This window comes from Gymnoscopelus braueri, assembly GCF_963280865.1.
Source record: "Gymnoscopelus braueri genome assembly, chromosome: 20".
Lineage (NCBI taxonomy): Eukaryota > Metazoa > Chordata > Actinopteri > Myctophiformes > Myctophidae > Gymnoscopelus > Gymnoscopelus braueri.
The window spans coordinates 3,163,398-3,178,700 of NC_137622.1; the positions used below are offsets into that span (position 1 = coordinate 3,163,398).

The window sequence follows — 15,303 nt, forward strand, 5'->3', positions numbered from 1 at the left end:
GGACTACAGAGCCTGCTGCTGCCTCTAACAGAAGGTACTATAACTCACCGTCAGTGCTGGGAGTTCTATTTAAAGCAGAGGTTTCCAAAATGTTCAGCTCCGGACCCAAACTTACAAAAATAAATTATGAATTAACCACCAAAAATAGTTAAAATAGCCAATGGACGAGTACACAACACATTCTGAAACGTTCTGAAAAAAATGTCAGTTCTGAAAAAAAGTGGTGAGGAGATTTGGTACAGTATATAGAGGGAATAAAGTAGTCCCCTGAAACGCGGGTTTGTAGGGTACAAATATTATGGACAAACGGTCACTTGCATTGGTCCCTTAATCAAAACGAACACGCCAGTGCTGTTGTTCAACTTTATTTAAAGTTCATTTAAAATATGAAAAACAAAAACAAACAAAACGTAATTACACAAAGAGTTCGACTCCACAAATAAACTTCAGTTGGGTGCTGAAAATGAAAATGCACCCTTTTACGTGTGTACACAGTAACACTGACTGACTGGCAGTGAAGGGGTTAAGCCTGATTTACACGTTGTATGACAACGGTAGTCGTATAAATTGAGCATTACGTCTCTGTTGGGTGGAAACCTCATCCTGTATGTCCAAAACTGACTTCAGGATTCAAATTCAAAAATAGACAAATTCACAGATCGACAAGCTCAAAAACACATTTCGAGCTTGTGGATCTGCTACTTTTGTGTGACGTTGTAGTGTGATCAAGAAAGGCCTTAATTTACGAAAAAACACAAAAAGCCAAAATATGTAGATAAGGTTTCTGCCCGACAGCAACGATTAGTAATTTATGGACTAGAACCACTTAACTCTCCTGCCATCCAGTGTTGTACGTTTGCATCCCAGTCATAATGACATTTTCTCACAGATAAAAACATTTGGGTTGATAGCGATAAAGGTCTTCTTCGAAGCCATTATGTTTGTCTGCATTTGGTCTTCCCATGAGCCTTCAGGGCAAATCCTCTTTTAGCGCAGCAGTGCTGTTTTCGTGTGTGTGTGCGCGTGAATGCGTGCAGGTGTGTGTTGTGTTTTCAAGCTTCAAAGAGGACAAAAAGAAAAAAAGAAAAGAGTGTATCAGAGTGCTGCAAATCCTGAGAATTCCTTTCCTCTATCGCAGTGGATCTCAAAATGGGCTCCAGGGACCCTCAGGGTTCCTCGAGTGAGTTTCCAAATGTGACCGTTACATGTCTAACTCTGAGAGTGTACTAATGGAACCAAATAGACCTGTTTCCATTTGGTTCCATTTGTACAATCTTAGAATTATGGGGGGGGGGCTTGAAATTAGAAAACAGTTTGAGAACCATTGCTCTGTCGGTAATCACAAGAAAAGCGAAGGACGTTGAGGGTCCTTCCTCCTTCGCTGGGGTTTAAGTGCTTCTGTGCAAAAAACATCGTCATCAATTCAACAGCGTTCGTTGCGTCGCTTAGCGGAGCATTTGTGAGTCCTGGCTCTGCTCTGGGGTGGGGGGGGGTTATCTGGGTGAGACGGGGGAGGAGCTGGAGGCGAAGAAGGCGGGGCTGCGAGGTGACTGGAGGCTGAGGGAGTGGGAGGAGGGGGAGACGGGGGAGGTGGTCCTGCGGGGGCTGCTGACGCTCAGGTCTCCGTTGTGCAGCTTCCAGATCAGCTCCTCGTTCTCCCTGGACAGACGCTTGTTGACCTGGGATTCCTTCTGCAGGGACTCCTGCAGGACCTCGTGCTCCGTGGACAGCTGTCTGCAAATGCAGCACGACAACAACAACACACGTTAGAAATTGGTTTTATTGGTTTATATAGTTGCCGTAAGGGCAATATTTCTACTGCCCCGATGTCATGTCCATTTTGTATTGCTATCACTTCACAGGTAGGGGTAAGGGAGGGATCCTACGCAGACACAAAACAAACGGATGTCTACTCCATATTGCCGTTTGGTTACGTATTTATTGAAGAATTACCAACAAAATAAATGGCTCCTACAGTTGCTGTTGGGCAGAAACCTTGTATCTCTACATTTCATATTTGTTTCTTTCATAAATGAATGCCCTACCGCTTCATCGTATGAGCGTGTTACGCAAAGCAGCCAATCTACAAGGTCACTGGTATGGTCTTTTAAACCCTCACTTTAGTTTATTTGAAATGCAAAGAAACCCACATGGTTACAGCAGTTTGAGGATAAACATAACAACTTCCTAAGACGTATTTCCATTGTGGAAACAAGAACCAATTAAATGAATTAAAACACTTTACAATACAAAATAAATGACAGTAAAATGCATTAAAAAGCGATGAACTATCTGTCCGTAGAAAATCGATATTTTACAGAGGAACCTTTTCTGATAGCCCAGCTTTTGTCTGCTGCTTAAAAGACCTCAGATTGGTTGCCAGTTTGACACTGGTATCAAGGCTGTTTCAGCACCTATGTAAGTAAATGATCCCTTTCCAACACTCCAGTACAGTCCAGGACTGCTAAACAGATCTTAAAAGAAGGGCATACTGTAACTGTACCTTGAGAGAGCAGTGTGTCGGTCCATGCGGGCCTTCATCTCTTCATTCTCCTGGACCACTCTCTTGAGGCATTCCTCCAACTTCAGGCTTTTCTCTGTCTGGAAAAAAAAAGAAGAAAAAAAAGGAGTGGATTATTTGAATAAGCAGATTCAATTTCCGCGATACTAAAGCAACAATACAATAAGCTTTAAATGAATCCACATCTCACACTAACCATAGAAAACACCCTTTACTTTGCATGGATTGCACTGGACATTTTACTGAAACGGACGCATTTTCTCCTCTGGGATTAGGGTTGGGATTCTTGAGGATTTGAACGATTCTGACTATATATACTCACACCTACAGAGACACTATGGGCTACTTGAGGGGGTTCCAAATGGACCCTTACGGGTCTGTAACTCTGAGAGTGTACAAATGGAACCAAATGGACCCTTACGAGTCCATTTGGTTCCATTTGTACACTCTCAAAGTTATGGTAGTCCTTCAAATTACAAAGTTTGAGAACCACTGGTATTGTAATTGTAGTAGCAGACGTGAAGTCCACATATACCAGCTCTGACAGCGTGATGAAACCGGTTCTGGAAACGGTTCCAAATGTGATGGAACCGATTCCGGTTCCTCAATGTTGGATTTTCTCTCATTTGAAGAAGCGTTAAACGGTCCAAGCTTCATCATCATCATCATCTCACCAGCTTGTCCATCTGCAGCACCTTGTTCTCCTGCAGATGGAGCTGTTGGGTCTTCATGTCCAGGACCACGTTGAGGCTCTCCAGCTCCTGTTGCAGATACAGTGTGTGGGGGTCCATCTGCACGGGACACAGAAACACACAGAACATCACACATGATCTGAACAAAAGAACATCGAGCATGATTAAACAAACCGACGCGAAGAAAATGCTAATATTTATCTAATAATCAACTAAATCAATTAGTCGATTAAACACTTATGCCCTTTTTCTACTTTGTTGTAGATTTGTCTTTATCATGTATTTCAAAGTTTTGCACCCCTACATTACACATGATACTAGAATATCACATGATCAGTGAACCACAAGACTTCTAGAGTGACACTAGACCCTGGCTAAACATCAGGGTGTTACAGTGTCAGTGAAACTATGATATAGCACAAAATATGTATTATATCTTTACCAGTTTTCAATATGTGAAGTTTTGTAAACATGCATGGTCATGCTCTGCCATGCTGTGTTGTACTTGTGTCTCATGATTTGATCTTTTCTGTTTAATCAAAACAACAAGAAGCACGGTTTAAAATGAGGTTGAAAACTAGTCCCAAGCATTAAGAGCCCACACTATTTATAGCAGCTATGGCTTGGCAGAGTAAGGTGAGTGACTTATCTTATCTTAATTGTCTAGTAGTGTGTTATGATTGAGCAGCGGTTTGATGCATTGTGGGAAAATTACACTACATAAGTGGACTGAGGGAGGTGTCAGGGATGTAAAGACAACCACACACAGCTTAGTTGACCTTTTACATTTAAAAATACTGTAATCCAAGTGCTCCTGAAACATTTTCACGTCAAGGACCCCCAGATGTATTTGGCCATGGACCCCCAAATGAAAAGATGTGTTGCCAGGGACCTCCTTAAGAGAACATTTGTCAGCATTTTTCAAAAATAGCACATCAACAAGCTCGTAATGCAACATGTTGTGAGCTTGTAGATCGGGTATTTCAAACCAAATACATGTACAGTATACTGTATCCTTTCTGCCTGTGAACGATTTGAGTATTGGGATTTTACTTGTGTACTTGTGTGTGCGCACGCGCGCGTGTAGCTACCTGGTTCTTCTCAGCATGTTCTTGTCGTTTCTCCTCCTCTCTCCTCAGCTTCTCAGTGAGATCATTGTTCTCCTCTGTCAGCTCCTGGATCCGCCTCTGGAGATGGACACCACAACAAAACACACATTACACAACACCACAATAAACATCACAAATGCTCTGGCTACAGAAAACCATTGTGTGTTTTTTGGGTTGTTTGACATTGAGAGCAGTGAGGCTTACAGATAAAGAGTCTTCTGCTTCCTTCAGTGTTTTGTCCAACGACTGCAGCTCCTCATGATGAACTTTCCTGAGTTCTGGAGAGACCATAGATTTACAGTATGAGAGACCAATTACCAAACACTTTAACACCTGACACCCTAGCGTCCCTATTCAGTGGAAAACATCGAAAATAGTCGATCTACAAGCTCATAACCCGTGGCTAACCCGTTGTATACAAGCTATTTTCGGAGAAGAGATTTGGTGTAGATTATAAATTCACAATAATAATATAGTTGTCCATGGATACAAACTAAATTTAAAGTGTTTAACACTTTAAAGTGTCAGTATGACAAGTGTTTAAAGACAAATTGAGGTGAAATAGATATCAAGAGGCCTTGATAAACAAAGCTCTTCTGAGAAATGTTTCTGTCAGCGTTTTCCTTTTGGTTTTCTTCAAAAGACAACTTGAAGCTCGCAGCTCTCTCAGAGTGACTCCCAAATGCACCATTTGAGCATTTGAGTTGACATGAGTATCCCATTGGAAGAAGTGAAGTAAGTGTAGAATCTGATCCAGATATGGAGATTCATTTATCTATCATTTACATTTAAATATCATTTACATTTCAAAGTACCATCAGAACTCTGAGAGTGTACAAATGGAACCAAATGGACCCATTTGTACACTCAGAGTTACAGACCTGTAAGGGTCCATTTGGACAAAGAACCCTAAGGGTCCCTGGACCCCACTTTGGGAACCACTGATTTAGACCAAAGAGGAGACGATGTGAAGAGTCAAGGTGCAACATGAATGGTACAGATGTTACCTTCCAAGGAGATCTCAAACTGCTGTTGGACTTGTTGCAGATGTTCTGAATGTCGAACCTCCACTTCCCGTTGCATGGCGTCATGGTTGGCTTTCAACTCCACCATCTTTAAAAGACGCAAAGCAAGAATGAGAATATGACAACGTAATGCCATAATGCAAGAATGACATGACATAATAATGCCACAGTGCTTCTGTGATGCTTCAGGATTGATTTTCTGAGGCACACAAAATACATAATACATTTTCAGTCAAACTGGTGAGTCATGCGTTTTCAGGCAGAGAGTCGGGTGGAATCCTCATATGTAGCTACTTTTCAGGATTCAAAAATGGCAAAAGTAGCCGATCTACAAGCGTTTCGAGCTTGTAGATCTGCTACTTTTGATGCTTTTGGGTGCGTTCGGAAATACAGCAATGAGCGCACTGGCCAATACAAACTAATAGGCGAGTGCGCTCCGGTGCGCAATTTCCAAACGCACCCTTTGTGAGACGCTGTAGTATGATCAAGTAGGGCATTAATTTACGAAAAAACACAACAAAGTTAAAATATGGAGAGGTTTCTGCCCGACCGCAACAAGGTCTATGATCAACGGCATTAATGACACCGCATCAGACAATGACTCAGCATGACTAACCCTACAACCCAGATAACGGTAAAAATATCACACACGTCAGTGTCACTACAGACACTGGGTGGAGTGGAATGTGTCATATACTGTACTGCACTTACCATTTTAAACATTCTATATCTTATTGTTGATCTAATATCACCTTACTCTTTACCTATAATTATGATTCTTTACCCACAGCTGTGAGGTTTTTCAAGGTTTTTCATTGGTTACTGTATGTGGTTTGTAATGCTTGATTTGTACTTAGTTGTGCGGCAAAAATGCGATGCGAGCTTGTAGATCTGCTATTTTCAGCACACAACTAAAGTCTAAATCAGGCTTATATCCAACTGAATGCCGGGCTCAGTTGTAATCCTTTGATAAATGAAATGGCCAAGAGAGTCTGTTAACAAAATGTACAGCCAGCTAACACATAACCACAAATGATAATAAACCGAACAAGCCTTTCTCAAACCCAAAGCACTAAAGGGCTCTAAAAGCAAGTATGTTTTGTAAGCAAACAGACAAAATAAATGTACTGGGATTCCCCTTTAGCCAAGTGGCAGATATTTGTCTTCCCACACAGAAAGAATGGGGTTTGAATCCAGGATCTAGATGTTGAATGTTGAAAGACCCATCCATTAGGCCTGTCACAATTATTACATAATCGCCTTATCGCAATTATTTCAGATAATAGCAATTATTTTTACATAATCGTTTCCATGTTGAAACATTTTCAAATATTTTCAAACATTTTCAAAATGAGTGGAAATCGCAGATTTAGAAAAAAGTATAACGTTTTTTAAATGTCAGTAATTTCTTGTAATTTTGATTCAAATGTTCTGGTGTTCAACGGCAAAAACGCAATTAAATCGTTAATCGCAATTATTACAATCGTCATAATCGTGACAGCCCTACCACCCATGCAAAAAGGTTCCACACATACAGTAGAACAATCTATGAAGTGAGGAATGGAATCAGAGCTGGTTCCGTTTGCCTGGCATCCTAGTTACTTTGAAGCACTACATTGTTCTCGTTGCTCTAATGTTTACTTTGCCGTTTGCTAAAGTCATACCTGTGTAATGGGCCTGTGTTTTGTTTCATGCCTGAAAGAAAACCACTAAAGTACCACTCCAAACGAATGCTGCGGGGTCCTAGCCAAGGTTATTGTGGAACGCAACGAAGACAACGTCAGAAATGGTACAGTATGTATTAAAGCAGCACTTGGTAACTTTCCTCTTCTACCCCGGATTTGAACCCGGTTTCCTGTGAAAGTGCTGACATTTTGACCATTGAGTTAATAGAGCCTGCCTACTTGCTCGGGGGATAAATTGAATCTTGACCTTCAGGTCAAAATTCGTGTCAGATCCTGTGTCTATGTGAGACATGACCTTTGACACAATCTATATGTCTGAATAGAAGAGCAGGGAGACTAAATACAACCACCCCAATCGTATAAGTTATATTGTATTAACATAGTCTACCATACAGATTGGAAAAAAATAAAATATATTGATAAAAAAAGGTTAACTAGGGTTCATATGACTATGATTTCCCACTTGTAAATGTCTCAGGATAACTACCTGCTGTTCCATGAGGTTCTGGACCTTCTCAGCCTCCTCCTGGTAGGCGAGCTGAACCTTGTCCCATTCCTGCTGGTACACGACCTTCAGCCGGTTCTCCATCTGAACCAGGTCCTCCTGGTGCTGCTCCTGCACCGTCTGCAGCGTCTCCTCCAGACAACTCCTCATCTCCTCCTTCTCCTGTTCCACACGCTGGCATGACTGCACCGAAGACACTGCAGGGACAACACACACACACACACACACATTTAGGGTTGGTGCCGTTTTATCTGATACCGACGCTAACACAGTATTTTAAAACGGTGCCGGTGCCTAAACGATACTTTTCAATACAAAAATCGGTCAAAGACATTAAAGGATGACGTCACCCATTTTCAACCAATCTTCATATAACTGGTCCTCACTATATGTTAAATTGGTAAAAAAAAAATCTACTCCGTCTGTGTCTCATAGGAGGGCTGTGGACACGTCAGAAACCCGCCTACCAGTGACATCGTTAGGCAGGTTTTTTTCCCCCCAAACATTTCAAATGTTTTATTTTGATTTTTATTAATGTGAGAACAATGGCTTCCATTATAGCATGCTGATTTTCCGGGAATAGAAAGCCTGCACTTTCTATTAGCTTGGATTCCCCATCAATGATATCACTAATGTATCGATGAATCATTTGATGTATGCGGATGATCTACAGTAGTGGTGGTAATGAGCCCAAGTAGAGCTGGACTACAGCAGCTTCAACATATGCACTGAGTATGGCATTGGAAATGATATCAAGTATAATTCCAGTAAGAGTGGTTTTAATTTGTATAACAAAAGAGGACATATAATAATAATAATAATAGGAATTATATTTCCTGATTTTAAACTAACTTTTAACATTCTCAGTGTAGTAAAGTCAAATATCTTGGACAACAGATGACAGATGATGATGATATTCACAGACAGTGCCACAGAATGTATGCACAGGCGAACATCTTCACACTTAAGTTCACTATGTGCTCAGAACCAGTTAAGATCACTCTATTTCGAGCTTACTATATACCATACACTGCCCACTTGTGGTCAAGTTACAAAAAAGCAAGTTTTCAGAAACTTCAAGTAGCATAATGACGCGATGAGAACTTTACTCAAAAAGGCCTAGATGGTGCAGTGCGTGTGAAATGTTTGTGGCTGCAAGAGTCAATACTTTTCAAGCTGTTCTTCGGAACTTAATGCATAGATTCATGAGTCACTTGGGTGACGAGTCTGTGAATAGCATCATTGTCAGTATAAGTAACCCTGTGAAGAGCTCCACTAGATACTCCTCTAGCCTTAGGAGACATTGGCTTGAAAGCCTGTATTTACAACCGTCACAAATGCCTTGTCTAACATGTTCATTTGGACTGTTTTTATATATATGCGAGGACCAAATATATGAAGATAGGTTGAACATAATTGAAGTTGTCCTTTAATCGCTTTTGTTTTTACTATTGGGGGACACTTCGTTTCATTCTGAGTAAGGATGCACGATTATGAAACAATCAACGTTTTCTGACAGCCTGCTGTCAAAGTCTTACTTTGTGGTGATTCTAGATCAGCCTAAATCATCACAAGTTACAGAGCACTATAATACGGTACCTATTCTGTACTATACTTACTACTATATCGTCTGTCGGGTGGAAACCTCATATGTCCATGACGTTACCTTTCAGGAATCAAATAAAAAGAAATAGCAAAAGTAGCAGATATACAAGCTCAGAGTGCATCGATTTGTGCCGCGTTTCAAGCTTGTGGATCTGCTACTTTTGATACTTGTGTGACGCTGTAGTTAGTATGATCAAGAAGGACATTCATTTACGAAAAAACTACAGATAAGTGGTTTCTGCCCAACAGCAACGATAGTATTCGGTAGTATTAGACGTGGTGGTACCGGTTCTAGTGTGGTACTGGGTTCTAGTCTGTACTAAGCCCTACACACTGTATGACATGACTGCACCGAGGACACTGCAGGGACCGGGACGACACACACCCACCCACACCCACACCCACATCCCACATCCCACACACACTTAAAGGGATACTTCACTCTCGGGCCGGGGACACATTTAAAAAAGATATTAAAAATAAATGAAAAAAGTTATGGAAAATTCATGGCCCCCTCACGCATTAGTAGGACACTCTAATGCGTGAGGGGGCCATGAATTTTCCATAACTTTTTTCATTTATTTTTAATATATTTTTTAAATGTGTCCCCGGCCCGAGAGTGAAGTATCCCTTTAAGTCAAAACGGCTGCATAAGTAAACTTTAAATAGCCACCACCGTGTAGCCCATTTGTCTGCTTATTTTAACGCCAAACCCACCTCTTGCTACATACAATAATGGTCAAATATCTATTAGATTTTACACTTAAAACTATTTCATATTGTCAAATGTGTAAACTGCAGCATGAGCCGTAGCGTTCCTATTCTGGGGCCGAGCATTCGGCAAATAATAGCTGATCTTGTAGATTTGGTGTGGAGGGGAAAATGGACGGGGCCTAGACCCATGAGGGACTGCGGTCAACGTAGTTGATCGGCTGCCGTGTTAAGTGGTCAGATGGGTGGTGCCGCGGGCATTTTCAGAGCATGTTTATTTTAATGATCAATCAATTGATTGTGTTCCAGCTTGGAACCAAGTAACCTCGTTAGTTACATTGATCCCCTCGTTGATTTTTTTACATTAATCCCATTTTTTATATTAATGTTACATTATCATTAAAATTAAGTGTTTTGCCAATAATGTGGGGGCCCACTTGCAATATCCTCAAGGCCCACATGTTGGGAATTGTTGATCAGGGTTTAAGTGGTTAACGCATATCACTCTGCCACAGCTGGCCATTTTTCCTTCCTAACGTTTCAGCTTGTTTATTGTTGTATCCCAGCTGTTGTGAGAAACACTGCATAACCATGTGTCTCCATTCCATAAAGCAGAGGACATGCGTCTCCAATGTGAATGATTGAATAGAGGAAAATGCCAGCGGCTGCCCAGCGGCAGCTCGTCTTGCCAGGCAGGCTGGCAGGCTGGCACTGGCCTGCTGGTGCTGATATAAGAGCAACAACAGCTGTGGACAACATGTGAGTGTGTGCAGCAGCTTATTACCACGCATAGAATAGATAAGAGAGGTTCTTTATTTAGAGATGGTCAAACACTTTCCATGTGCCGTTGAGTGTGTCGCATACTGTAAAACACCGTTTCCCAAACTGTGGGTTGGGACCCATGTTTGGGTCGCAAGTAAATATCCCCTTTTTTGTGGCTTCCATTAAAAATATATACCGGTATATATTTCAAAATATTTAAAAAAGTAACAAAACAAACTTTTCATCAAGTAAACAAATTCCAACATATTTCAAAATAAATCAAATAATTCCCATAAATAAAAAGGAAAATGTTTAGTCTGGGTCTTGGCAAACGTCTTTTGAGTCTTGAGCTAAAAGGTTTGGGAACCACTGCTGTAGTACATCTCATATCGTTGCTGTCGGGCAGAAACCTCCCAGCTCCATACATCTAAACTTGCATGTTGAATTAAGGCCCTACTTCATCAATAAGGCCCTACAGTGTCACACTAAAGTAGCAACAATAGGCGATCTACAAGCTCACTAGTGTTGCCATTTTTGAAAAACATAGTGAAAGTGGTTAAGTCTGTCTGTGGGTTTTATAAATATTGAATCAATGAAAAGTATTAACGAGAGCTTGTGACCAAATAACTACATTGGAACCATTGGAACACGGGATCTTTTGATCTACAAACCCCGGTGAAGCAAGGAGGGACCAATTAAGTAAGTTAATCCTTTAAGACCGGGAACGCATCTGTGTGTCATTTTAAGATTTCTTTGGCTATTCAAAAATAGCAGATATACAAGCACCGCCGCGCTATGAGCTTGTAGATCTGCTATTTTTTTTAAACATTTTTTAACCCTGTTACAACTTCTGGGGGTCCCTGGAACAACACATTTTGAGATGGGGGTCCACGGCTAAATACATATAATTTTTGAGAACCACTGATATTATAGCAACATACGTTTAAAAAAAAACTGTTAAGATTTAGAAGACATGTAGAATCCCCAGAAGCAAAGATTCGAGTTACAAATGTTCACTTTTGAAAATATATTCAAAGACTCACAATCTTTCCAAAAAATAGCAGATCTACTTGTATATCTGCCTTTTTTGAATAGCCCAAATAAATCTAAAAATGATGCGTTCCCAGTTTGAATGGTTAAGTAAGTACAGTAAGCAAGTAGGTCGGAGTGTCTTATTGCCGGGCGTCTATCCCTCTTACAATGAGCTCGACCCCCTGGGAGATGGATTGCCGAAAACACTTTTGTTTCAACACAGCTTATGTTAACCACTTTGAACCCTAGCGTCCCCATTCTGGGGAGAACATTCTGCAAAAATGGCAGATCAACAAGCTCACAGCGTGGCAACGCTAGTTTCGGCGAAGAAGGGAAAAAAAAAAAACATGGACCCCGGCTGTAGGGTTTAAGTGGTTAAATAAAAACAGAAAGTAAGCTAATTATTTAGAGTCACTTGATACAAGACCACCTTATTCCATATCGTTGCTATCGGGTGGAAACCTTGCATGTCCAAAACTGTTAGGAAAAAAGAATCTGTGTTCCAATGGACTTATTTAGTCACAAGCTTGTGTGAATACTTTTCATTGGTTCAATATTCATAAAACCCACAGAAACACTTAATCACTTTCACTCTCAAAATCTTTCAAAAATAGCAGTTTCAAGCTCACAACCCGTCACGATGCACCACTTTTTGAGCTTGTAAATCAGCTAATTTCACACATTTTGTGCCACACTTGTATAAATGTAGGGCATTTATTTAACATAAGAAAATTCAAGATTTCTGTCCAACAGCAACAAAATGCTTTTTTTTAGACAATGAATGACAAATTCTCTCACACTCAGTCGTGCCAAACAAAGCAGGGTGATCTGCATCGCAGCTCTACTGTAAACACGTCCTCCCAATGCTCAGTGGGTTTGTTTGGATAGAGCTTAAAAACTTAAGGGGTTTAAAAGCGCTCCACACAGCATGCAATGCATGTTCACCTAGCCCAGTGGTTCCCAGCCTTTTTTCCTTGATGCCGCCCTTTCATACATCTGACAAGCTGAGGACCCACCCAGCCATGCACACACACACACTTGTGTTTTCACATATGTTAACCACTTGAAGCTCTGGGGGAAACATTAGCCAAAAATGGCAAATCTACAAGCTCACAACATGTCGTGAGCTTGTAGATCGTCTATTTTTGTGAGATTTGGTGTAGAGTCTAGAGACGACTCAGGTCCAGACAGTTTAGAGCATGGGTTCTCTAATTTCTTTATACCACGACCCCATAGGGATATTTTTTGGGCGGGGATATTTTTCGGCAACCCAATCAGCCCCCCGCACAATCTCAATTTAACTCCGCGAGGCTACAGATGGAACCAAATGGACATGTATTTGTACCACCCACCCATAAGCATTTAGCCAAAATCTGTTGCTAGAGGTTCTAGCAACATATTACAACTCCGGTGGTTCTAGCCTAGTAGAACCACCAGGGTTTCTTGATCCAGCTCTCGATTTTATCTTTGGCCACCGACCGTGGCGTTTATCTCCATCGCCGTAGCTGTTGGTAACTGGTCTAGTTGTCTGTGAGAATGATCTCCGCGCTTGGTAATGGTACATCGCAATCTAAATTGAACTCCGCAAAAGCAACTCCGTACAGATGGAACCAAATGGACCCATGTTCCATGTATTTGTACCACTCGCTCATGTTGAGTCCTAAGTAAATCGTTTATGAACAGCTAAAATCAGTTTGTGTGCCTCAGCCTCTGCAAGGGCTTGTGTGTGTGTGTGTGTGTGTGTGTGTGTGTGTGTGTGTGTGTGTGTGGGCTGTGTTGCTGCTTGTTCTCAGTGGGTGTTGGAGGCGGAGCTGAGTGTGTATGAGGAGTGGCCGTCCCCTTCACGATGGTCGCGACAACCTCACTTTAATATTTTTTTTTACCGTTTCTTGATACAAAATATTTTTTGGTTGCCAATGCGCGACCCCAATGGACTTTCCTGCGACCCCACTTTGGGTCGCGACCCATAATTTGAGAACCGCTGGTTTAGAGAGTTTAAGTGGCTAAGCCCAATATCATACTACGAATAGCGAGCTGTAAGCTTCGCACCTCTGTTTTTTAAACTTGTTGGAAAATCTTGAAAATATTTGTCTATTTTTTGAACAATTTTGACACTATAATGTCCCAAAAATTCAAGTTACAATTATGTGCAACATGTTTTGTTACACAAATGTGTACTACCTCCCAACCAGACAAGTCCTCACCACCCAACACTGACCTAGACCAGAGTGGAACAGATTAGAACGGCATCAGAGGCAGGGAGAGAAGCCAGGCCAACATAGGGAGTCCGTCTATCCGTCTATCAGATTTGGCATGCACATGGCTCCACGAACGGAGCCCGGCATTCCTCAGCCATGTGTAACAGCTAGGCTGGTCTCACACACACACACACACACACACACACACACACACACCATGGGTCATGTCAGAATGTTAAGATTCAATCTCCTTTAAGGCTAAACCTGGGTTTATTTTTGCTCTACTACAGCCATGGATCAAGACAGTGCAGATGCAGAGATCCTGTTAACATGCGGCTGTGACTTGAACTAATAATAATACATCACATATTTGGCGGTGGCCCAAACACACAATGCTGGAAGGAAGGCTATAATTAGAAGCTGTGGGTGAAGTGACATCACTGATACGAGCTGGGAGGAACGCGGGCAAGTTGGGAGCTTGTAGATCTGCTATTTCCGGAGCCCGACACCGTCGTACAACTGAGCATAAGTTAAGCCAGCATCTCAGGATGAGGGCCCACATGGAAATCTTAAAAAGGGTCCGTGGCCCACCCTTCTGACCACCTGAAAGGCATGTTTATTTGTGCTCTGGCTTGGATTGTGTCCCGGCTCGGATCAATGGAACTAACCATGTATATTTTAAGTTCCTATGTATCAGTATCACAATGAAAACCTATTTTTCAACGTTTTAAAAGAAAAAATACCATGATATTATTTAAAAAAATACATTTATGTTATAATATCATTGGTGCAGGTACAGGCTGGGGCGGAGCCTGTCAGCAGGGAGTGTTGGGCGGGACAAGTAGGACGAAGGCTCTACGTCCTCCCAGTGGGGGCTCCTCACTGGCAGGTGAGTCAGTAGGATACAACAGCAGTAACACACAAATGTGTGTGGGGAGGAATCAATTGTAAAACGACTAAATTGGGGAGAAAAAGGGTATATTTTTATAAAGTACAAATAAAATGTTATATCATCATTCAAATCTTTGTTTTACCAATTAGTTGGGGGCCCACTTGCAATATCCTCCCCCAGGTTGAGAACCAGGGGGTTAAGTGGTAGACAGACTTGTAACCTTGGTAAAGAGAGTTCCGTGTGGACTTCCTGACCTTGTGGTTCAACACTCACAAACAATACGAGGGTCCATTTGAGGTCATTGAGGCTCCTGGAATGCTGAGATGAAGTTTCAGGGTCTAAAGACCAGTCATGTGTTTAAGTCCCGAGGCCATGGGTTTGGGGAGGGGCTACCACACTATAGCTACAGTAAGGGGGGTTTGTATGGTCTATTATTATACATCCAAAAATGTACAGCGTATTATTCGACATGAAGTGTAATAATGTACACACATGGATACGTAGTGAGTGTATTGGGGGGGGTGTCAAGAGTGTCAAACCACTGTAACCTCCCAGAGGTCACAGTT

At 41.6% G+C, this 15,303-nt stretch overlaps 1 protein-coding gene across 2 annotated transcripts in view; it reads right to left on the minus strand.

The window, feature by feature from the left end:
• Nucleotides 1-276: 276 nt before the first annotated feature.
• Nucleotides 277-15,303, minus strand: part of mtus1a (microtubule associated tumor suppressor 1a) — a 39,292-nt gene continuing 24,265 nt past the window's right edge. For both annotated transcript variants that reach the window (XM_080415723.1, XM_080415724.1), the window contains 7 exons: nucleotides 7,520-7,734; nucleotides 5,330-5,435; nucleotides 4,527-4,600; nucleotides 4,305-4,400; nucleotides 3,196-3,312; nucleotides 2,504-2,601; nucleotides 277-1,734 (listed from right to left, as the gene is read on the minus strand). In XM_080415723.1, coding sequence (XP_080271849.1) covers nucleotides 1,494-1,734; nucleotides 2,504-2,601; nucleotides 3,196-3,312; nucleotides 4,305-4,400; nucleotides 4,527-4,600; nucleotides 5,330-5,435; nucleotides 7,520-7,734 — 947 coding nt within the window. In that variant the 3' untranslated portion in view covers nucleotides 277-1,493. The remainder of the gene's footprint in view (nucleotides 1,735-2,503; nucleotides 2,602-3,195; nucleotides 3,313-4,304; nucleotides 4,401-4,526; nucleotides 4,601-5,329; nucleotides 5,436-7,519; nucleotides 7,735-15,303) is intronic.